Source organism: Cololabis saira, chromosome 10 (assembly GCF_033807715.1).
Source record: "Cololabis saira isolate AMF1-May2022 chromosome 10, fColSai1.1, whole genome shotgun sequence".
NCBI lineage: Eukaryota > Metazoa > Chordata > Actinopteri > Beloniformes > Belonidae > Cololabis > Cololabis saira.
In genome coordinates this window covers 19,454,033-19,477,866 of record NC_084596.1, presented here as the reverse complement: position 1 = coordinate 19,477,866, position 23,834 = coordinate 19,454,033, and the positions used below count along the sequence as shown (strand labels likewise).

At 39.5% G+C, this 23,834-nt stretch overlaps 1 protein-coding gene across 1 annotated transcript in view; it reads right to left on the bottom strand.

The window, feature by feature from the left end:
- The window catches only part of ak5 (adenylate kinase 5), a 112,366-nt gene that overhangs the window by 66,667 nt on the left and 21,865 nt on the right, over window positions 1-23,834 (bottom strand). Inside the window, exons 5-6 of the mRNA XM_061731054.1 lie at window positions 22,480-22,593; window positions 3,086-3,277 (exon numbers count right to left, since the gene is read on the bottom strand). Of these exons, the coding sequence (XP_061587038.1) occupies window positions 3,086-3,277; window positions 22,480-22,593 (306 nt within the window). The remainder of the gene's footprint in view (window positions 1-3,085; window positions 3,278-22,479; window positions 22,594-23,834) is intronic.

Sequence of the window (23,834 nt, the reverse complement as noted above, 5' to 3'; positions counted from 1 at the left end):
TTTTTAAATGTCTGTTGACATATCGGGGTCATTTTATGATTCGTTTTATTATTGCTCTTACATACAGCTCCTTTAAAGCAGCACAATGTAACTTTCAGCTTTTGTTGAGTTTGGCGGCTCCTTTGGACAAAAGCCGTAGTGTGGTATCGCCTCCTCCGATAAAACTGTTATTTTCTTCGTTTTTTTCGCTGCTTCGGCCATGATACCAGCTTCTGCGGTGCTCTGCGATCCACGCCCCGCCCAGCTTTCGTCTCGACTACGAATCGGGAAGGAGGGGGAAGTGACGTATGCCGTAAAAATGTGTAGTTTTTTAGTGTGGACGGGTTTCTACCATGCACCTCGAAGTTACATAGTGCCAGTGAAGGCGATACAGACCCCTCAGACCATGACAGAGGTGTCATTAAACCTGTTGTAAATTGATGTACCATCACAATGACTCTGGAAATATTATATAAAGGTGGAAAAGTTACATAGTGCTGCTTTAACAACAAGCTGAATAATTGTACGGTATGCTTACGTTACATGACACAACTGAGAACGTGCCTGGTATGTTAACATAACATATTAAGCGTTATTCATATAACTAGAGCATAAATAACATGCTAAGAAGTTTACCAAACCATCCGTGTCACTGCAAATAACTAAAATCCAATGAAATCTTCATCCTCGGTGTCACTTTTAAACAACTCCGCTAACTCCGGAGGTAGAAGATGCGGCGCTTCCTCTTCTACATCGCTTACGTCAGACTCATCAGTTGCAGTTCGCCCTCTTGCGGTTTAGTGTGAAAGTAACAAACCTGTATTAATGTGTTAATAATTTCATACATAAGCCGCTCCAGAGTATAAGTCGCACCCCTGGCCAAACTATGGAAAAAAAACGCGACTTATAGACCGGAAAATACGGTATAAGGATTTCAAATTTCCTGTTGTTCCTGTCATTCTCCCGATTCTCCTCTAATCTCTAATGTCTAAGATTGGCAGCTGGTGAGCAAAGAGCTGACAGCGAGACCTGAAAGAGACATCGCAGCTCTGCCGAGGTTCAAAGCTCCCTTTTTAGCAGCTCATTATGAGGATTTAATTTAGCATCTTTTCTTGGCTGAAAGCACATGTGTGCTGGTCACGACGGTGTCAAATACATCCTTTTAACCAGGTCTGGATGCTTACTGTACTGTATACAAGGTGTCATTAAGACGAACGGATAAAAACACAGCTGCACCAGAACCAGGACAAACAGACTCAAAAACAGTTTCTTTCCCAAAACCATCACCTTCCTAAATACGGATCTGACCACCATTACACAGAAACCTTCTGGGCTTTATATACCTTTTATTTTTTTAAACTTATCTTGCACTTTATACATATTTTTTTTCTCCACTTATCTTACACTTATATTAGGACCAACACCTGCGATGAAGCACCTGTAATTTCGTTGTTATGAAATATGAACAATGACAAATAAAGAATAAAACCACCATCCACGCTTCTTCCTCCTGCAAACAACACAACAGTCTTCTTAATTATTTATGTGCTTTCATTTTAATTACGTAAAGCACTTTGTGTTGTATAAGGTGTATGAAAAGCGCTGTACGACTAAAGCTTAATTATTGATTGATAAAAAGACAAACAAAACCGGTCGTTATACACATAGGCGCCGGAAGTGGGGGTGCGGCAGGGGCTGCAGCCCCCCCTGAAAAATTGTAATGACAATAAAAGATTCTAAATATATAAATGTTTTTGGTTGCTGTTTCTGTTCCACAACATTGTAAGCCACATTTGAGATGAAGGCTGAATATAGGGGTAATTTCAATTAAAAAAGAAAAGTAGCCAGTCACACCCCCCTGGTCTGCGGACCCATAGTGCGGATCGCTCAGGTGAAACTGCAATGCATTATGTTGTTGTAAACATCCGCATTTTTGCCCACCAATTACAAATGCACAGCCAGCAGCACTCCTTTCAAAACACAACACAAAGCTCCAAGTCAAGACCAAGATGGATATACGTTCATTTTTTAAACCAAAAGAGAAACAGACACAAAACATTGCCGAAGCTGCTGCCAACATCTGTGCTACCAGTGACAGTGAGTCGGAGGAGAGCGACTGCACCTGCAGCCACCCCGTCACCGGCTCACCTGATGGTTTAGCCGGCCATATGAGCAGCGATGACCCGGGAGGAGGAGGAGACTGCACTGCCGGTAATATTGGTCAAATTATGTTCAAATCATTGTTACGCAACTGTTTTGGGTGAAAAAAAAACCTTGAAATTTTTGCGCGCCCGCATATAGCTTCACCAAATATTCAGTCACCCGCCGCCTATGTGACTATGATAATAATTATAGTCATGTTCCTTATTTTACTGTAGATGGTTGGTTCGCTATGTTTTCGCACTGTCAGCTGTTCTTCATGCAGGGGAGGGGCAAGTGATTTCTTAAGGGAGAACCCCCGCACCCCGCACCCCCTGGCAAAAACGTCTTCCTGCGCGCCTGGTTATACACAGCTCTGACACCACCAACAGGAGGAGGAGCTCTGCTCATGACGGGGCGAGGCTTCCTCGGGGAGCGCTGGATGGAGGAGTTTTGTTGATGTTTTGCTCAAATATCGACGGATGAGATGTCATCTAGAAAATTGCTAGTGTGTATATATATATATATATATATATATATATATATAGACATATATATAATGTGTGTGTGTATATATGTATATATGTTCATATGAGCAAGAAAAACTACATAAACACTGCTGTCGTTGATCAACACCTCCACCTCTGACACCAATGTAGTAAGTTTGCTTTTGAAACAGCTTTAAAAAAAGCACCGGTGCTGTTTCCTCGGTGATAATCGGGCTCATTAAAATGGTTCCCAGCTGTACCTCAGGTGGGAACCATCACGTAACACACCGCAGGGATTCGTGCGAACCCCTGACAGACCAGGAACGTTCTGTCCCGGGATGAAAGCCTTGAAACCTTTTACAACTCTACATCCTCATTATGTGGGGTGTAAAGTTCTGCTCATAGATCCGAGTAAAAACCCAGGAAAAGCATTCTTCCACTGGTGCGTAGTGTAAACACGTATTTCCCAGCAGCCTCACCGTGATAATGAGGCCCCGCTCCTGGAAGTACTTGACCAGAGGAATGGTGTTCTGTTTGAAGTTGGTCAGGCGCCGGTCGATGGCCTTGGGGTTGTCGTCAGGTCGCCCCTGCTGCTCCGCCCGTTTCTGCAACCTCTCCTTCAAACGGTGGTTGGTGCAGGCCAGGAACACCACCAGGTCCGGGGTGCAGATCTCAGGGAGAGAGGAGAGGTGGTGCCGTTACAGTCAGACACTTATTCAGCTGCTCATCTTATCCATAAGATAGATAGTTAGTTAGTTAGTTAGTTAGTTAGTTAGTTTATTAGTCCCAGAGAGATGGATGGATGGATGGATGGATGGATGGATGGATGGATACTTTATTAGTCCCGAAGGAAATTTAGGAGACTTCATCTGCAGACTAACAGTATGCGCTGCTGGATATTGGAAATCACTGTGGACTTGAAAGACTGGATCATGTAGCCTTGAAAGCAGCCTGCAGCCGCTCAAACAAAGATGAAGTTTGAGTACAGGTGGGACGAGTCAGACAGGTTGATGTTCATCTTTCCAAACAGCTCGTCCATATTATTACTTGTGCTTGAACAGCAGAATCGGCAACCAGTGTTTACTGGTTTCCTTGATTTGACGTCCACGGACAACACGCGACAACCAGAGAAGCATTGGCTTGCGTAGGAAAAGGTTTGCATGTTAGGTTATTTAGAAAAAAGGGGAAGGAGATGTCGCATCCTGCAGCCTCCACGAGCCCACGGCAGGAATTTTAAAGCTCAGTCACCGTTAGGGATGGGCGATATTTTACCGTTCACGATAAACCGTCAAAAAAATTCCCCACGATAAGAATTTGTCATCTCGCAGTAAAAACGATAAATTCCCGTTGATGACGTTTTTGTGTGAAGCTGATTTATGGTTCTGTGTTAAATCCACGTACGGGAAGGAAGGAAGGGAGGGAGGGAGGGAGGGAGGGAGGGAGGGAGGGAGGGATGGAGGGAGGGAGGGAGGGAGGGAGGGAGGGAGGGAGGGAGGGAGGAGGAAGGAAGGAAGGAAGGAAGGAAGGAAGGAAGGAAGGAAGGAAGGAAGGAAGGAAGGAAGGAAGGAAGGAAGGAAGGAAGGAAGGAAGGAAGGAAGGAAGGAAGGAAGGAAGGAAGGAAGGAAGGAAGGAAGGAAGGAAGGAAGGAAGGAAGGAAGGAAGGAAGGAAGGAAGGAAGGAAGGAAGGAAGGAAGGAAGGAAGGAAGGAAGGAAGGAAGGAAGGAAGGAAGGAAGGAAGGAAGGAAGAAATGAGTCTGAAAAAAAGAAAGAAAGAAAGAAATGAGTCTGAAAAAAAGAAAGAAAGAAAGAAATGAGTCTGAAAAAAAGAAAGAAAGAAAGAAATGAGTCTGAAAAAAAGAAAGAAAGAAAGAAATGAGTGAAAAAAAGAAAGAAAGAAAGAAATGAGTGAAAAAAAGAAAGAAAGAAAGAAATGAGTCTGAAAAAAAGAAAGAAAGAAAGAAATGAGTCTGAAAAAAAGAAAGAAAGAAAGAAATGAGTCTGAAAAAAAGAAAGAAAGAAAGAAATGAGTCTGAAAAAAAGAAAGAAAGAAAGAAATGAGTCTGAAAAAAAGAAAGAAAGAAAGAAATGAGTCTGAAAAAAAGAAAGAAAGAAAGAAATGAGTCTGAAAAAAAGAAAGAAAGAATGAAATGAGTCTGAAAAAAAGAATGAAAGAAAGAAAGAAAGAAATGAGGCAGAAAGAAAGAAAGAAAGAAAGAAAGAAAGAAAGAAAGAAAGAAAGAAAGAAAGAAAGAAAGAAAGAAAGAAAGAAAGAAAGATCCCTGTTGATGACTGATCAACTGAATGTGGTGATAGATTTATAGTTACAAAGATGGAGTTGAATTGGTATTTTTTTTATCGTCATTTTTATCGTTATCGGGATAAATGCCAGAAATTATCGTGATAAATTTTTTAGTCCCTACCGCCCATCCCTAGTCACCGTTCAGTTCAACCTGTGGCAGCAGGAGTGAGTTGCAGCCACGTCTGTGAGGACGGCAGAAGGCAGAAGGACGGCCTGTGATACAGGAAGTGTTCTGTCCCCTGAGGGCTCTGAAAGTAATCAGGAGGTTTGAAATTAGATTATGAAATAAATGAGTGGCCAATGCAAAGAGCTAAGTACTAAACTGATGTGCCATTAGCTGCAGTTGTAACTTGGGGAGTGGGGGGGTTGTGAAAATCTGACGGTGGCATGAGATATTATTGGCTTGAGTTTGAAAGTGGTTCGTAACTGTTTGTAACCGATCTGGTTTGTCAGTAATGGTGGAGTTAAAAATCAAACGGCATGCAGATTGCTTCTCAATCTCATTGATTCATCTATTTTTAGGTGACTTCAAAAAGGCAACGGGAAGCCCGGTCCCGCTGTTGCTAGGTGACGAGGGATTGTCTGGAATCTCCGAGCCGGCCAACCTCAGCAGCCGAGGGAACAGGCATCAAACCACAACTGAAAACCATTTCCCACAGAATTTGTAGCCTGAGATAAAGTTTGCTTAGACTTACAGTAGGCGTCTCCTAAAGTTTCATCTGTCCAGCTGAAAAGCCTGCGATCATGACAGGGAGCCATGTCTGTGGTTCAGAGCGTATCTTTGGGTGTCTGAATTGTCTGCCAAATGAAAACTCTGCCTGAACATCACCCGGTGTATGTATATATATATATATATATATATATATATATATATATATATATATATATATATATGAGATATATATTAGGGCTGTCAAAGTTAATGCGTTAATAACGTTTTAACTTAACGTCCTCTTAACGCTGACAAGTTTTTTTACGCACGATTAACGCGCAGGATAAAAAAAAACAAAACGCACTTTATATAATTTCTGGCAGTCGACAGCAACCGTAGCTTGAGGAAAGGTATGGTGGACTACTGCGTGAACTTTTTTGAAAAACTTAATTTAGAACAGCAAAAAATGTGTGAATAAATGTGCGACTAATATGCATTTAATCGTGAGTTAACTATGGACAACATGCGCGATTAATCGCGATTAAAAAAATCCCCGGTAATCGTTTGACAGCCCTAATATATATATATATATATATATATATATATATATATATACCTGATAAATAAACCCTTCAGTGAGTCATTGAGTGTTGCATGTTTCTGTGACATCACAGATTAAATCATCCACCTTCCTAAAATTAATCTCCTCTCAACTTCACATGAAGCTGCATCTGCTGTAGTTTGGAAGCCGGTTGGCACCGATTTCACAAGGTGCAGATCCTGAAAAGGAGAGGGGTGGAGTCAAGTCACAGACTCCACCTCCTGCAACGTTTTATCATGAACAGAGCAGAAAAAGGGGTGTTTAACTGACTGAAATGTGGTTTCAGGATATTTATCTGTTTTGCTGTCCGTGGAGCCTTCATGGTCATGTCAGTGTAAATCAAGAACAGGTCAAGAAGGTTGAGTTCAGGATACACTGACATTCATCTCAACAGCTAAAGGAGTTATCGTTCCTGCTCAAATTATAGCAACACAACTGAACATTTCTGCTCCGATCTTATTCAAATGATGGTGTGGGTGTGTGTGGGTCAGTGTGTTTATAACGTGTGTATCTGTCTGTGTGATTGTGCTCATGTGGATGTGTTTTAATGGTGGAAGTAAGGAGGTTTTTTTCATCATTTTTTTCAATTTCTGCTGCTTCTGTTTAAATACTGTAAAGCACTTTGTGTTGCACAAGTAGTTCCAAGAAAAGTGCTATATGAATAAAGATTGACTGATTGAGTGATTGATTGATTGAAACGAGATGAAATGTATCATGTTTGCAAAGTGGGATAGTGATTATCTGCTGCAGGAACCTGATAATCTGTTTCCTTGATGTACATACTCAAAAGCAGCCATGCAGAGTCTAACATTAGAAGTAACATACAGGAAATTAAAGTGTTTATAGGACCTTCAAACAAAATCCATTTTCAAAAAATATTTATGTACATTATTTTAATTATCATATCTTATACACTGGGTCTTTATGGCGGATTAGTAGCCACAAACATATGTATTTATGAATTGTTTCACCTGTATACTACTGTTTTCTGGAACACTTGGATTCTGTGTGGAAGTGCAGAGTTCTCAGAAAAACATGTGTCAAAACATGATGTGTTTGGCTTTATAGGGTATAAAGAGCACATCTGGCAACAGCTGTCACCGAGGCCTGAGTAGCGGACATCTGTGACGCAACAAGGAACAGCGCTGCTCTGGTAGCTAACAAGAACACATATCTGTCCAGGACATTGACAGATCAGTGAAGGATGTTGGTATCTGTCCAACGTGTAGCAGCAGCATCATCGAAAACATGCAAACCCCCCCCACTAGACTGTCAAACTGTGAAGGTCCTCATCCTCCTCATGTTCATCCTGATAACTGTACGCTCGGCTTGAAATCAAAATGTCTGTTTCTATAAAAAGCCTGGAGACTGCTTTATTGCTATTCACGCCGTGTTGCTTGGTTTCCTCCCGTTTGTTTCATTTACATGAAACGAACGTGATGAAGACTCCAGAGTCTGTGCATTTGATCTGATGTGCTGCCGAAGCCAAAAATAGCTTGAGTCTACCGCGTCTACCGAGGCGCATGCCAATCCAGTAATGGGACTCAATTTTCAGTCTGGCAACTCAAAGTTTCTGTTTCCATAGTGACTACGTACATCCCCTCATTTCAGTCATTTGTTACAAGGTGTTTTTAGGCATATCGGTTATTAAAATGCACCCCATCAAAGTAAAAAATAGAAATGTTTTTCGAATTAACTACAGATTCTTACATTTTTGTTTGAGTGGAGTCTGATTTATCCATAGATCCAGTCATGGCTGCAATTTCTAAAGAAAATAACTGAATAAGGGCATGATTCCTGAATTATTTTCCTTGGATTGATTTTGTGTTGCTCTGCTTCTCTGAGCGCCTGTAGCTGTAGACTCCACCAAAACGTATTTTCATGGAGAGAGAGAGAGAGCAGGTCTGATCTGAGACTGCCAGAGAGTTTTAAATCGTCTATAACTTCTCCAAATGAACAGAAGTACAAGGCGAGTGATTGTCCACATACAAACTTGGAGACTGCAGTCAGTCTAGTTTTCCTGATTAAATGTTCAGCCACAAAGTAGTGGAAACAGCCCATTACAGCGAGTCAGTGAAATGTCCTCTGACTACAATCAATGTGGATACAGAAAATCAAACATTTACCAAGGATAAAGTACGTTTACAGTAGCTAATTGATGGATGGATAGAATTTTGAATAAAGTTATCTTCTTGATTTATTGATTTATTTATAAAATACCAGACGGCAGAAAAACTGCAGAGGACAAAAGTGTACAGCATCCTCCAGCACAAAGGTGTCTAGATGGCTTGTTCTGTCTGATAGTCCAAAATTAAATATTTCATCTTTATGTCATGAAAAGACAAGAGATTCAGGAAATCAACAAGAAAAAGGAGTTGAAATCTTTTGTTAAAACAAACAAACAAAACCCCCTGGTTCACTAGGTGTCACTACTAGTAGTAGTAGTAGACTAATCAAGTAAATGACAAATCCCTGCATTTGAAAACGTTTATCTTGTTACAGACAGTAAGATGAAGTGAAGAACATAGTGATGTTCAGTGAAAACTGTCAATACCATGCTCAATGACATTTGTCTGAAAGAAAACAGAAGCGTGTCTTTGTCTTCCTTTGTAGTCTGAACTTTCTGTAAATGTCACGATCCACTTTACTTGCAAATTACAAGTGAATGTTCGCCCGAATGAAATATCGCAGAAAACACATTGACAGTTTTTTTCTTAAGGACGAGCATTAGACCTTTGAAGGCTAAAGAACAATTACTGTACATAACATGACTGTTCTCTGCAACTTCCCCTTAAGCCAGTGGAAGCCTCGTTCTCGAGGGAGGAGACGAATGAAGCAGAATCTTCTTGCAATATGCAGTAATTAGTTCTTCTCAGAGCGTAATCTTTCATTTTTCTCTGATGCCTGAAAGGAATGTGAAGCAGCACAGCAAAGGTACTGTGGCGTAGTTGACTGGCTACTGCTCTTTTTGTCACTGCTTTCATCAAACCAGTTTTAAATCACATTAAAGCACAGAAACAGCTATTCAGAGTATGTTTTGTAATGACCTCTTTTTAAGTATTGACTCAGGAAACCCTGCTATTTTAGATATTTTTTATCTTTTTGCAGCCTTTGATATAGTACACCGTCAAATAATTCATTGGTACAAGTGGGAATGACCTTCTGCAGCCCCTCTCACTTGCGGGGTGCCTCAAGGGTCGATTGTGGGCCCATTGTTGTTTTCACTATATATATTACCTTTTAGGGGTTCATTTGGGGGGAAAGATAATATTATGTTTTATTGTTTCACTGAAGATATCCAGATTTATTATAATTCCATTAAATTGATATCAGGTGGCCACCTGTGTCATCTAGGGTACATGTACAGTCAATTTGAACTTATCATACCTCCAGTTTGAAAACTTTACTTCCTTGAATGACATGACGTTGTTTTAAGTACTTTCAGATTAGATGGAAGTGTTTTTTAAGTGTCTCCTAATTGGTTAAATAGCTACAAGCTGTCAGTGAGGATGCCCCTTGAACATACACATCTCTCATTGCCAGTCCTATTACTTCCTTTTTAAACAACGACAAATCCAGCAATCCAGTCATACATGTTCAAGTCAGAATCAGAAGAAGTGGAGCTCCTTGCAAGCATATGTTCACTTTCATGTCAGCTAACTGAGCGGAATCATCAGCAATGTTCCACCCATCCACAAAGAAAAACCTAAGTTGTCAGTAAGATCATTTTTCGGTCACTAAAAATACCCAGATGGACACAGTTTGAAGAAGGAAGGACCTTATCATGCCATCAGATTCTCATGCCGGCCCATGCCTGGTTGCAGCACTTCAGATAGGTCTAAATGCATGAAAACGCCTCCCATGTTCACTTTAAGGAGAGCAGAGATCCACTTCAACCTTTATTAAACCCACTTACTCCTCAAGGCGCCTTCCAATCTGAATAAGCTTTTACAATCTTAATGGAAGCAAAGCTGAGGTGATTTATATTAGCAAGTCTGATCTGCTTAGTAATTCTAATGGCACTCTTGGCCCTTTAGCTCCACAATTGATGTCTTGTCAAATTTCCTGGTGATTTTTTTTGACAGCTCTTTTAAGTTGGATAAGTAGACTAGTGCATTTGTCAAATTAAACTACTTATCTTGGAGTAATTGCTAAAGTGAAGTATTTTCTTACCTTCAAAGACCATAATTATTCAAGATTTGATCACATCTCAGATTAATGCACTATATACGTTGAGTCAGTCTTTTCTTTAGAGGCTTTTATGTTAACTTTCACAAAAAGAGCTTGGTGATGCAACTTCAGCGCTGGCATCCTTCCAGCAGTTCCTTCTCCAAATCTGAATTGATTTTAAGATTTTACTGCTAAAGATTAAAATGGATCTGCATCCTTTTATTTATCAGATCTTGTTCAAATCCACACTCCAGCAAAAGTACGTGGTCAGCTAACCAGCAGCTTAAAAAACTGTTTAAAACAAACTGTTATTAACCCTTTGGAGAGGCTGCTTCACTGCTTCGGCTGTAGAGCTCTTCAGATTATAGCTTACAGTTGTAATCATTTTTAATAGTATATTTTGATGTGATTGTGAAGCACTTTGGTTAACTTTGTTGCTTTTTTAATGGTCTCAATAAATATATTTGACGTCATCCTTCATAACAGGACAATGGGACAGCTTTTTTTGGGAATTGATTTGTCTTTAATTTTCAAAAGTTAACAACAAATGTGAAATATTTTGGAAAGGGAAAGCAGTATATTCTTGTACTTGAATACAAATTTGCCCCCCACCCCCCCCCAAAAAAAAATTACTTTACAGTATGTGAATAAGAAAATTTTAAATCTATACCTTCAACTCGATGGTTGTGTTCATGTGTGTTTATGATTTTAGCACCCCACAAGTCAGATTGACTGGGATATCGACCTGCTCCCTTCAGATTTGTGGAAAAGTTCTGCGGGAAGATGAAGGGATAGACAGTCTCTCCGGGCCACATTGAAGTGAGCTCTGCGGCTGCTGAGTCCCACAGCAGCAGATCATAAATGGATGCTGTGATGCTTTAAAGGGCAAAGTGACAGCATGAGGTTGGTGATGAAAATGGAAGCTGCAGGGCCCCACGGTGGTCCCCAAGCTGGGGAATCAAAAATAGAGCGCTGCTTTTTCAAACTACTCATATTGATCGAATGAAGATTTCACGTGACATTTGATTCTGGAAGCCTGACAGCCCCGGTGTTATTGGATATTAGAGTCATATTTGGTGGAGGATCATCTTTCAGACTAACTAAGAATTTGGCTGGGATCTCTGGAGAAGAGCTCATCACATTATGTTCACTATATGTAATTAGTATAGTATTGACTCAAGATTGAGTTTGAATTTCTATAAGGTATGGAGTTCCACAAGGTTCATTTCTTGGGTCCCTGCTTTTTCATATTCTTAAACACACTCAAATCAATAAAAAGTTATCACTGAATGACTTTAGTCCAGTGGCATACTTTCATGAGCCGTAAAACTCAACAACTGGATGTCACTAAACTTGGTTCCGTTAAATAAATATGAGACTGAAACCATGATATTTGGAAGGAAACAATTCAAAGTAAAATTCATCTTGAGCCCTTGAAAACCCCCCGATGTGTAGAATCTGAGCATATTCGTTTATGAGGGTTTACATTTCAGAGCCCGGAGCAAAGCTGTGGCAACAAAAACAATGTGACAGTTAAAAAAATATGGCCAAATTGAAAAAAACTTCCAACTGGACTATTAATTAATGCTTTATATATTTTTATAAATTCCTCTTCTCTTAAAGGAGCATGAAGGCTCCTTTTAAGAAATGAGACTCTCTAGCGCCACCCTTCACCACGACGGCCGTCGGGGGTACTGCAGCCAACAGCGAAGCCGGCACGGGAGAACCGGCACATCCGCAGCCCAGCGCGGGAAATTTGGGCCCGAATTGCAGCACATTTTGCAGCACACAGCCTGTTCAAGGCAACGGAGAGATAAACTAGAGGGATCATTCTTTTTGGTTTGGAACGCTTCATCTGACATTATTATTAGAAAACTTAAAACGTATACGATTCTTTTTCATAAATCCTGCCTCAATCCTGCCTCAAGCTCCTTTAAGGGTTTTAATGCCCTTTTAACTTCTCCTAAACTTGATTTCAAGTTCTTTGAATTGCCGGTACACTGAGTATAGTAGATACCTGAAGATCGTGCCTGTTTCTAAAGTTAACTCATATCATGAAAAGAGCAATGACAAAAAATTAATTATCGTGTTGATTTAGTTTGATAAACTAATTTATTACAACAAAAATAGAGAAGAAAACTGCTGTTTCTGTCAAATTAATTTGCTAATTGACAAATAATCAGTAAATCCAAAAAAATTGGTTATTTGCAGGTAAATTTCTGTGTTCCTCATGAATTGCACTTTTCAGTGTGATCTGAAAGGTTCAGGTCCTTGATAAACACACCTCACCTAAATCTGAGTTTCACACACCTTCACATGAATTTTCCAGACTTTCTAACTTTATTTTCTGTGACTGTCTGGTTCTTTCATCTTATAAAATCGCAGCAACCTCTCTTTCAGCTCCTCTCTCGGCTCAGCAGCATTGTGCTGCTACTAATTATGAAGGGGAAGTCTTCAGCAGCTCCTTTGGGACATTAAACTGCAGCGTGATGACTTCACTAAAAGGACTATGAAGCATTTTTAGAACAGATGTTTGAAACTTGTGAATGAAAAATCACAATAAATTGTTGCGTACAGTGAAATAATTAGTCAAATGGGTGTAAAATGAATTGCATATTATTATTATAGTTCACATTCCCTGCAGTATTTTGCATCATATTTAATCATTTTTAATTTAATGATTTTCACACTTTGACAACAAATCACCAACTGGTGGGACAAAAACAAAAAACCTCCTCTGCTGTTCTTTCACATCGGCGGCAGCTTTTCTGTATGAAACCTTCCTGTCTATTTATAGAACCACACAACGTCTGGTAATGATGTGATTATACTTTACACGAGAAATACCTCCGTGTGCACCTACTGTACATCCATGTACAGGTCTGAACACTGTCACCTTGATCTCTTCACTCTTTGCTTGAGTTATTCGTTTTCTGCTGCTCACCAAAACATCAAATTGGACCTGCAGACAAGGTGGATTTGCAGGAGGTGTAAATCCACCCTGGGCATGCTGCCTGAGTCAGATATCAAACTGGCCTCTGCGTGGACACAAAGATGTTTCCTAGCAACTGATGGATGGAGTATTTGAGAAAACCCAGGAGCCTCATTTTTGTTGTTTTTATTTGATATTTATAAGTTGTATATGTATGTTTTCAACGCACTGCTGTAATTAAGGTAAAAACCGATATGTGATGACCAAAACATTGTTTTTTTCCTACTTGCAAAGAGGTTTTGCAAGAACGTGTCACCACCTCTGACGATAAAGGGTTTCAGTCCTTCATTTTTTGTTTTTTTTATTTTCCTGTTTTTGCTCATGAGCTGCAACAAAACACCCTTTAATAAGCAGCTGTCACTTTATTGGATTGCAAATCCCAGGAGTGCTGCTTCGGTGCATTACTGGCTGAGCGGTCATCAGCCCCCGTCCAGTAATCAGTGACGGAGCTGTTTTTGCACGGTCGCCTGGACACGATGGTAAACACGAGCGCATGCATGTGTTATCAGCGTGTTTTCATCTCCAGTGAACTTCCTCTGCTCCTTATCTGGCCTGATGGTCCATTTGAAAACTGTCACAAGGCCTTTTAACAATCATTTTGTGCAGCCGTTTGAATGACATTGTGGAAATAAACTAAATAAAAAAATTATATTAATTTGAAATGAATTTGTAAGATTATCCTTCATGAAGTGTGATTCACCAAATTATGAGATAAGGGATTAATTATACGATTCCCAGGCTCCTCGAACGTGTAAATGTTTAACTCTCACATGTACATCGGCAGAAGGGCAACGTTTCTACATGTGTGTTTATTTTCCTCATTTACACCCTCAGAGACGTAGACATGCAAAAGAAAAGTATGTTTAATCATTTCTAATGAGCTCCCTGATTGAGATACGTAGAGTTGACCATTGCAAGAGCTTATTTGTGGGCTTCATCAAAGAGGCAGAAGTGCCTGCTTGTGGGAGTGTTGTCGGATTACAATTCCCTTTCGTTGCACATTTGTCAGCCACATGCTCTATCCTCCAGGTTTGTTGTCTGGTTTCCTCCGACAGCTTCCAGACGGGGAGCTAGTCCTGAGTGGGATCTGCTGTCAGATAATGTGGACCGGTGGGAAAACAGCAACTGTGGTGAAAACTCTCATTACAACAAGACCTGGCTGCTTTGAAATACAAAGGGAGAGAAGGTGCAGTTACTGGAGAAACGAGAGGACACAACAACGGCTTCAGAGAGGGTGTACTGTCCACCGCGGTTACGGTGATGAGATAAAAACTGCACCTCCCAGGAAAAGAAATAGCTATTTATCTAATCAGAAATGCAGAAGTGTGGTAGACACAAAGTGCCAACATTATAGATATGAATCACTTATAAGTGATGTGGTGCATATAGGAAACTACTTTGATGAGATCAGTTGAGGCTTAATATGAACCTGATTGATATCTTTACTTAATAAGTCCAATCTGTTGTTAAAACCAGGTTAGAACTGTCATGAATCTTCCTTGTATCTAATTATTAGTATGTTTAGGTTCTGTTATCAATTACTCAATAAAACCACTGCATATAACAGAAATGAAGACGTTTCCATTGGTGTGCCGTGCTCATACTGAACAGGATCTTCTCCGGAGGGGATCTGGTATCGTCTCTCCTCGTGTACAGATAATTATACTGCAGCCACGCTTGTTTAACGTCAACAGAGTTGACTTTTGCGGAAATTTGGGCCTCGGAGGCTCAAAATCATGTTTTGGGGTTTTCGGAGCTTGACGAGAGTTTGCGAAAAAAACCAAAGTGTCCAATTTTGACAATGGCAATACCTTGAATTGATGCCATCAAAATGTATAAACAATGGCTGCTGTCCAATGCAAATACCTTTTGTGTTGCAATTGGACAAGTGTCCACTTGCAATACAAATGTATACCGTTTTGGACACTTGTGCAATTGCAATACCTTTGTATAGGATTTTGACAGGTAAAAAAAACAGAGTTGACTTTATTGTTTTCCCGCAACAATTAAATCTGCTTCTGAATTTCGTTTTTTTTCTGGCCACCTGGCAGGGGAGGGAACCAGTTGGGGGTCATAGTTTTACAGCATCCAAAAATAGCAGACTTTTTTAGGGGGTGAACTACCTCGGACTCTGACTCCAACAGCAACTGATGATGATCTAGAAGGGAAACTGACTTTGAAATACAGTACTCATTTAATTGACACAGCAGTAAAAAAAGAGAGAGAAATTAAGTAAAATATCATAATTACCATGCAGTTTTATGATTCATTGGTGTTAGGAGAAGTGTGATAAACTTATGAATACTGACAAAACACATTTTAAATCAATTTCAGCAGCTACTGAGCAATTCTTAATTATTTTGTCGTGAGTGCAGGTGCAGAATATGTGCTGACTGTTATCTTTATTTTTCCTGTTTTCGTCTAAACACTGTGTGTCTTTTCATTTCTGACGTTAAAACCTGCTAAGCGCCTTTTTGCTGCGCTCTGTTGTACTGATAACGTGCTTCGACATGTCTCCTGGTATAAGCATTTCTTATTGTACAGAGGGGAATACACTCTGTCTCCTACTTTTATCTTCACCCTAACCTTTATACATGTACTTGCAACCACGTGACAGGATGCACCATGAGGTTAAAAAGCACAGAAACTACATGCCTTTGATTGGTAGAAGTGCTCCGATATTTCTATGCGATGCAGTGAGCTCATGCTATCTCTTCCACTGGATAAAGAACCAGTCTCCTGCAATATATTCTACAGGTCGAATGGCTAAGAAGCCTTTTTCAGGACAAAAGAGTTGCATGTGAAGGTTTCTGACAATAAGCAGATTTTTCTTAGAAAGCTGCATTTTACCAAGGTTTTTGAGGCTAAAACATAGTTTATATCACTCCTTATGAGCCACAGCCTCACACTGTAATTCAGTTGGTAGAAAAGATGTACCGGTATTGAATTAGGTAAAGAAAAAAAAGAACAGAATCTATGTTGTAGTTGGTCAACTCTCAATCTGCTAATGCACTGTTATTTTCTTTATCTCGTTTCTTTTCTTTATGGGTTGTGGCGTGTGCTTGTGTAGACTTCCTTCTTGTGCATGTGTCTTTTTCTGTCACACAAATAATATTTGATAAGTTTGAAAGCATGCTCATCGCGTGAATATACGTGCACACACATTTATACATGAGTATTAACAGATGCAGGAGTGTAATCTCCTGACAGGTGAAGAAAAGTATCTTAATGTGTAGGCAAGTGCATATGTCACTTAACGTGCACATATTGTTATTTGCGTGTGAAAGGAAAAGGAAAAGGAAAAGGAAAAGGAAAAGGAAAATGTTGTGCTTTTTGCTCGGTTTATTAACGGACTGAAGCAGATGATCAGTTTTGTGTTTCCATCCTTCCATCCTTCTCCAAATCTGAATTGATTTTAAGATTTTACTGCTAAAGATTAAAATGGATCTGCATCGGTTTATTTATCAGATCTTGTTCAAATCCACACCCCAACAAAAGTACATGGTCAGCCAACCAGCAGCTTAAAAAACTGTCTAAAACAAACAGAGAAATAAACAAAAAACAAACTGTTATTAACCCTTTGGAGAGGCTGCTTCGGCTGTAGAGATCTTCAGATTATGGCTTACAGTTGTAATCATTTTTAATAGTATATTTTTATGTGATTGTGAAGCAATGGTCTGAATAAATATATTTTACGTCATTCTTCATAACAGGACAAGGGGACAGCTTTTTGTGGGAATTGATTTGACTTTAATTTTCACAAGTTAACAACAAATCATGAAATATTTTGGAAAGGGAAAGCAGTATATTCTTGTACTAGAATACAAATTTGCCCCCCAACCCCGTAAAAAAGAATTAATTACTTTATGTGAATAAGAAATTACATACATTTTAAATCTATACCTTTTCAACTTGATGGTTGTGTTTATGAGTTAAGCACTCCACAAGTCAGATTGACTGGGATATCGACCTGCTCCCTTCACATTTGTGGAAAGGTTTGTGGCTTTGTTGTTGAAAAATATTAAAAACGGTCTAGGTGTGCAAAGATGACCCATCCAGGGTTTGACTTCAAACCCTGCTGTTTTATACTTGCATTGAACAAAAACAAATCACGTAGTCACTCATGCTCCCGCTGGTGTGATGCTTTGAGGACTAAAATCATCCGCCCAGCGTGTGCTGGCTCATGGCTCTGGTTAAAGGCCTTCCTCTGGTCGCACCTGCCTGTAACACCTCCCCAAGGCCAAAGATGCAGCACCTGTCATTCTCCCTCTCCATTATCCCCTCACAACAAGACTCTCAGGTACTTGAACTCCCACATTTGCAGCAGAGCTTCACCTCTAGACCCGGCGAGGGGATTCAGCCCTCTAGCAACTGACAACATGGCTTCAGATTTGAGAAGTGCTGATTGTCATCCATGACCCTTCAAACTCCTGAGGGCACCAGACCGGAACCGCTACGTCTCTCGGCTGCGCTCGGAAATTCTTTCTACAACACTTGTGAGCAGAATCTTCGACATGGAGCAGCCTTGACGGAGTCCAAATCTCACCACTTCACACTTTTTATGAGTCATTCTTAAATAACTCGTGCATTATGAGCAGTCATGACCTCTTGTCCTCCGTGCAAGGTACATTTTACCTCCAGGTAAAGACTTTAAAAATGATTAAAAAAAATTAAATTAATTAATTAATTAAATTAATTAAATTAATTAAAATTAATAAAAAAAAAAAAAAATATATATATATATATATAATATATATATAATATATTTATATATAATATATTTACATATATATATATATATATATATATATATATATATATATATATATATATATATATATATATATAATATATTTATTATATATATTATATTTTTAAAATGCATATATATATGCCTCAGGTTTTTACCAACATGGTATTAATCATTAATATATGCAGACAAATTAAAAAAAATAATAATAAAACTGATAAAAGGAGATTGTTTGTTCTTAATGTCTTGCAGAAAACACATTTTTGGAGTAACATGCCACACAATAGAGGAAATGACTTTACAGTTATCGTCCCAAAGCATCAAAACAATATTTTAACTCACTTAAACTTATCATTATCAACAAATGTCTTTTAATTGTGTGGCTTTGTTGTTGAAAAGTATTAAAAATGTCTAGGTGTGCTGTATTCTACTGCTCCGGCAGTGTCTGTGTATGAACCTGAATTTAGCGGGAGAAAGACTTGCTGTTTCGAGCTTCATCAAAAAGCAGCCCTGGGGAAGTGACTGAAACATAAACTTCCTGAAGTTCTCACACATTTATAAGTAATTCAATTAGAGCAACAACTAAGTTAATTATGATACCATGATAGTTATCTTGTTCAACAAAGACAGTTTCCATCCATCCATCACCTGCTTGTCACACTTGTCTGCTTGAGTCTTTCCCAGCTCTCAAGACTGAATATCAGAAATTCAGTGGCGACTAGATGACACATGCTTTTCTGTTAAACCGACTTCTTCTGCCTGCAGCCTAAACCATCTCTGCTGCTGTGAGACAAAGCAAATACCCATCCCTTCTTTGAATGTTAATCCCTTTCAAATGTGACCCTGATGTCCTTCGTTCCGTTTAAGTGGCCAGATTGTAAAGCCCGGCTTTGCCCGCGCTGACCCAGATCGAGCCCTCGTGAAGTCACTGGATGCTCATTTAAAAGCTGATACACGTTAAGTGGGTTTAAATCAATCTCAAACCAATCAACCACTTTGAGTCGCTTAATTAACCAGTCAGCTGCGACGCCTGAACCTCCCTGACATTGCTCCAATTTAGACAAATGCTTCTCTTCTGCAACGTCTAACTTCAAGTTTGCAGGAAAAAAAAAATCTAAAATTAGCCCTGCTGTTTTGTTATTAATCATCTTTACATTGCTAATGTGACTGCGTCTTCATTGATTTTCCTAACTCTGCATAATAGTCCCTACTTTTTTTTTTTTGTCTCCATATGGTTAATACCATGTTTGTAAACACTTGAGGCATATATATATGCATTTTTAATATAATATATCATATATATTTATTTTATATATATATATATATATATATATATATATATATATATATATATATATATATATATATATATATATATATATATATATATATATATATATATATAAAATTTGTATTTATTTATTTTATTTTTTTTTATTTTTTATTTTTTTTATAATAGTCGCTACTTAAATACACGTCCTCCTGGCAGCTCATGCTTATTGATCACCAGGAAATGAGCAAAGCACCCGGAGCGACAGCTGCCGGACACTCGTTGCCCTCAAGGACAGTTCACTGGGTCAGGTGCTTGATGATGAGTGTTTGCTACGTCTGGTGCCACCTGCTTATTTCATGCACATGTAGCACCGACCCGGGCAACAAAAGAGCAAAACAAAAAGACGAGCTGATCAGAAGCTGCAGCAGAAACATGCTGCCTCGAGCGTTACGGGATGGGTGTGAGCGCCGGCCAGCGCTGCTATGAAACATTTAGCAGAGATGAAATAGTCCTGGCATTTCCTCAGCTCATTTACTGCTTTTGTTCTAATACAAATGCAAAAAAAAAAAATATATATATTGTCTATCCGTGGAAAGGAAAATAAAAAATATGACCTTATGAATTGATGCTTTTGATATTAAACACAGTTGTCACTGCTGCTGGAAGTGAAGGTGTTTCTGAAGCAAGGCGCAGAGGTCTGGAAAGAAATATCATTCAAATAACTCAAATAAATCTAGTACTGTATATAAGAAATGCCAGTATTTATTCTGAGCAGTGCTCTGAACCTCTAGAGCAACATGTGCTGACAGCTGACATTCAGCCGATGTCTTTCGTTCCGAGGGACATCCTGCTGACTTCAACAGGACAGTGATGCAACATGGCTGTGTAGTAAAAGAGCCAGTGTGCTGAACCGGCCGGCCTGCAGTTCTCATCTGTCACACTCTGAACATTCACATTATGAAACAAAGATGAATCAGTAAAAATAAAAAATATTTAAATAAAGAGCCCCAGGACTAACAAGCAGTTCACATTCATTATTAAACAAAAGAGAGGAAAACATTCACTCTCAAAGCTGCAGCACTTCCCAGCTTCCACCTCTTCACATGTTTTGTGCCTCGATGCACCAGAATTCATCCTTCCAGCTCCGTCAGAATCAATAAAATCATCAATAAAAGCCAGTGAGCCACTGATGGCCGTACACTCCCATCCCGTAACGCTGTGGTCCAGCGCGGCCCCCCCAGATGTCACCCCCTCCGGCAGCAGAGCAGTGAGCATTAATGTCTCCAGCTGCTGACTTAATACTATCACTACCGCTATCAGCTCCACTTTTTGTTTTATGTACTTCACTTTTCTTGAAGTGAAGAAATGAAGGAAAATGACTGGAGTGGCCAAATAACTTCTTTTCAGTCAACTGAAAACTGAAAACTTAAAATGGCTAAATGGTAAAATGCCATATTTTACATATCTCATAAGTTTAATTGTCCTATTTCCAGTCCCTTGTGGTGGTGTACGCTCACCAGTTCCTTTATTAGGCTCACCAGGACCACCGGTGAGCGTATAAAACGCCAAATCATCAAACCTCCGTCACTGTCCAGTTACTCCTGGGTTTAACAGTATAAACAAATAGGAAGCACTGTAGGACAGTTTGTGCGATAAAACTTTGCATACTAAATGATCATTATGTGTTCTCATCCATGATAAATGAATGTTTTTAAGGAACAGATGGCTTAAATTTCCAATTATGTAATAAGCTGAGTTAGCTGGGTTTTTTTTTTTTTAAAAGAAGGTTCAAAATATCTTTTACAGACGTCAACGTTGCGACATTTTCCAATTAGCAGTGCAGTCTCTTGGCAACACATGTATGTATGTGTATATATATATATATATATATCGCAGGATGGCGACATGTGTGATTTGTAAACTGGAAACTCGCTAGATCATGTCGGTGACGGGTCATCGCTGTGAGAGCAGCCTGCAGGCTGACTGGGCTCCATCAGTATAGGACAGTACAATACTCGAGGAAGCAGTGGCGAGGATCGCGACCCACAAACTTTAAATATTCGTCCATCAAATGCAACGATGATGGACATGCCAGTATCCCTTTCCAATTTCACAATTAATGGAAATGTAGCATTTAATTTGAAGTAGTTTCTACTTTGGGATAGCCGACCGTCTTGTTTCGTTTATTTATTTGAATGATTGATAATATTTGTAGCTTAATGAAACGATTTAGGAAACTATCTGTGGACTTTGATTCTTTGAAACAAATATATTTACTGTTTGTTACTGATCTCCCGTTGCTAAGTCGTATCTCAGGTCCGTCCTAGTTACTGGAGAAGTAAACACTGTGTCCATTGCATAAGGACCTTATGGGACGGTAGTGATTGTTCCAGGTATTAGTCAGACCCTCAGGTGTTACTGTTAAAAACTACCAGGTTCCAACGGCTGCAAACGAGAGATTAAATAGTCGCTCAGCCGCTCAGCTGTGGCTTGTTGTAAAACTAATGATTTTAACTGAAAACACATTAAAACATGAATAACTGGTTTAATATTTATGTTTTTTGGTAAGTGGCCGTGGTATAAGCCGGATAATGCCCTTCGAGGTGGAAATTAACATAAATATATGGACGACGCAGGGGCGTGAACCGTCTGACGCGAAGCACACCTCGTCGGGCATTATCCCGATATATATACATACACACACATAATATACACATAATATATATATATATATATATATATATATATATATATATATATATATATATATATATATATATATATATATATATATATATATATATATATAGTGTATATGTGTATATATATGATACATTTGCTGCCATGTGAAGTGCACGTCCCGCAGCTTGAAGCATTTATCCCACATCCTTTATATTGTCTCTTCTAGGTTCATTATGTGAATATGGCATTTAAAGCTTAGTGACGATATGAAAGATCTTATTCCTCTGAAAGCCTTGACAGATATGACTGTATTTAAAGTTAGATGCTTTATATGCTGAATGTTTATCATGATGTTTCCTCACAACCTTAAATTGAAGACATAATTCCGGAAATGGCGACAGCCATACGAATGAAAACATCCCTGGAGGACAAATGGATGTAATAATAGACTCACTTGGTCCTCAAAGGAGAGGGCCTGGCCGACGTCACGCGGGAAGCCATCAATGACGATCCCCTTAGCATCTGGGATCTTCATAATCTTCTGCTTGATCTCGGTTATTGTGGTCTCCTGGGGGGGGCAGGGAAAATAAAAGAGAAAGCAGCATGATTCACTGTTCCCACTTGTAATGAACAAATAGGTCTTCTGCTCTCCCCGAGCACACTGACGGAAGGTTGTTGGGTTTTTGACTAATACAAGGACGGAGGTGTGTGTTTGTGCAATCGCATGCATGACGCTGATATTGACCGAATGTTCGACAATTTTGCAAAACACGTAATGTGTTTATCTAGTTTGTGTGTAATATTCCCGACTGCGGCGGAGCGAGGAGCTCCAGGAGCCAGAGAGTGCCAGCATCACTTAGCATCACTTACTTCCTCATGGCTGGCGGAGGTCAACATGTTTGAATGCATTTCTCTGAGCAGAATGCATCTTGAGATGCAACAGAGATACACGAGCGACGCTCCCATCTAAAAATAACACAGGTCTTTAATTTCCCCTCAGACATCAGAATGTGAGCGGTACTGCAGCAGCAGAGGATAAAAACATAGATCTCTTAAAACCAACTGTCGTATAAAATCAGAACAAGCCAATCTAAGAAAAGGAAGAAATAAAACATTTTCCTTGAGTGGTGCCTGAGCACTCAGAGGAAGGGCAGGGATCAAACTATCTGTGCTTCTCACAGAGATGATCCACTCGCAGCTCTATACAGCAGACAAGGAGGGAATCATCAGAGATGAAGGGTCTAAAATAACCCCCGTTCACTCATTCATTATACATAAGAGAGGGTTATTGGCTTCCTCTAGACTAGAGAGAAGCAGACCCCTCCCTAACAGGACCACTGCTGTGAGATTACAACCTTCACATCCATCTAATGTGATTTTTACTAACAACAAGTACCGTTCATGTTAGTTACCCTTTTCTACAAAGAATCTGGGGGTCATATTCAATCAGGATATGTCCTTTAAATCCCACATCAAGCAAATTTCAACAACTGCCAATTTAATCTACGTAATATTGCCGAAATCAGACACATCCTGTCACAGAAAGATGCTGAAAAAATAGTACATGCATTTGTCCCCTCAAGACAAATGGACGTAGTCAGTGACTACGTTTACATGCAGTCAAAATTCGGGTTATTGCTAATATTCCGGTTACTGAAACATTCGGAATATTCCATTTACATGCGTGAGCAAACAGGGTTATCCCTGTATACATGGTAATGAATCATTCGGGATATCTGGATCAAACCAGCGACGCACGGAGAACGTGATGACGCAATTAGCGTAATTTCCGCTTCTTCTTCCTGTATC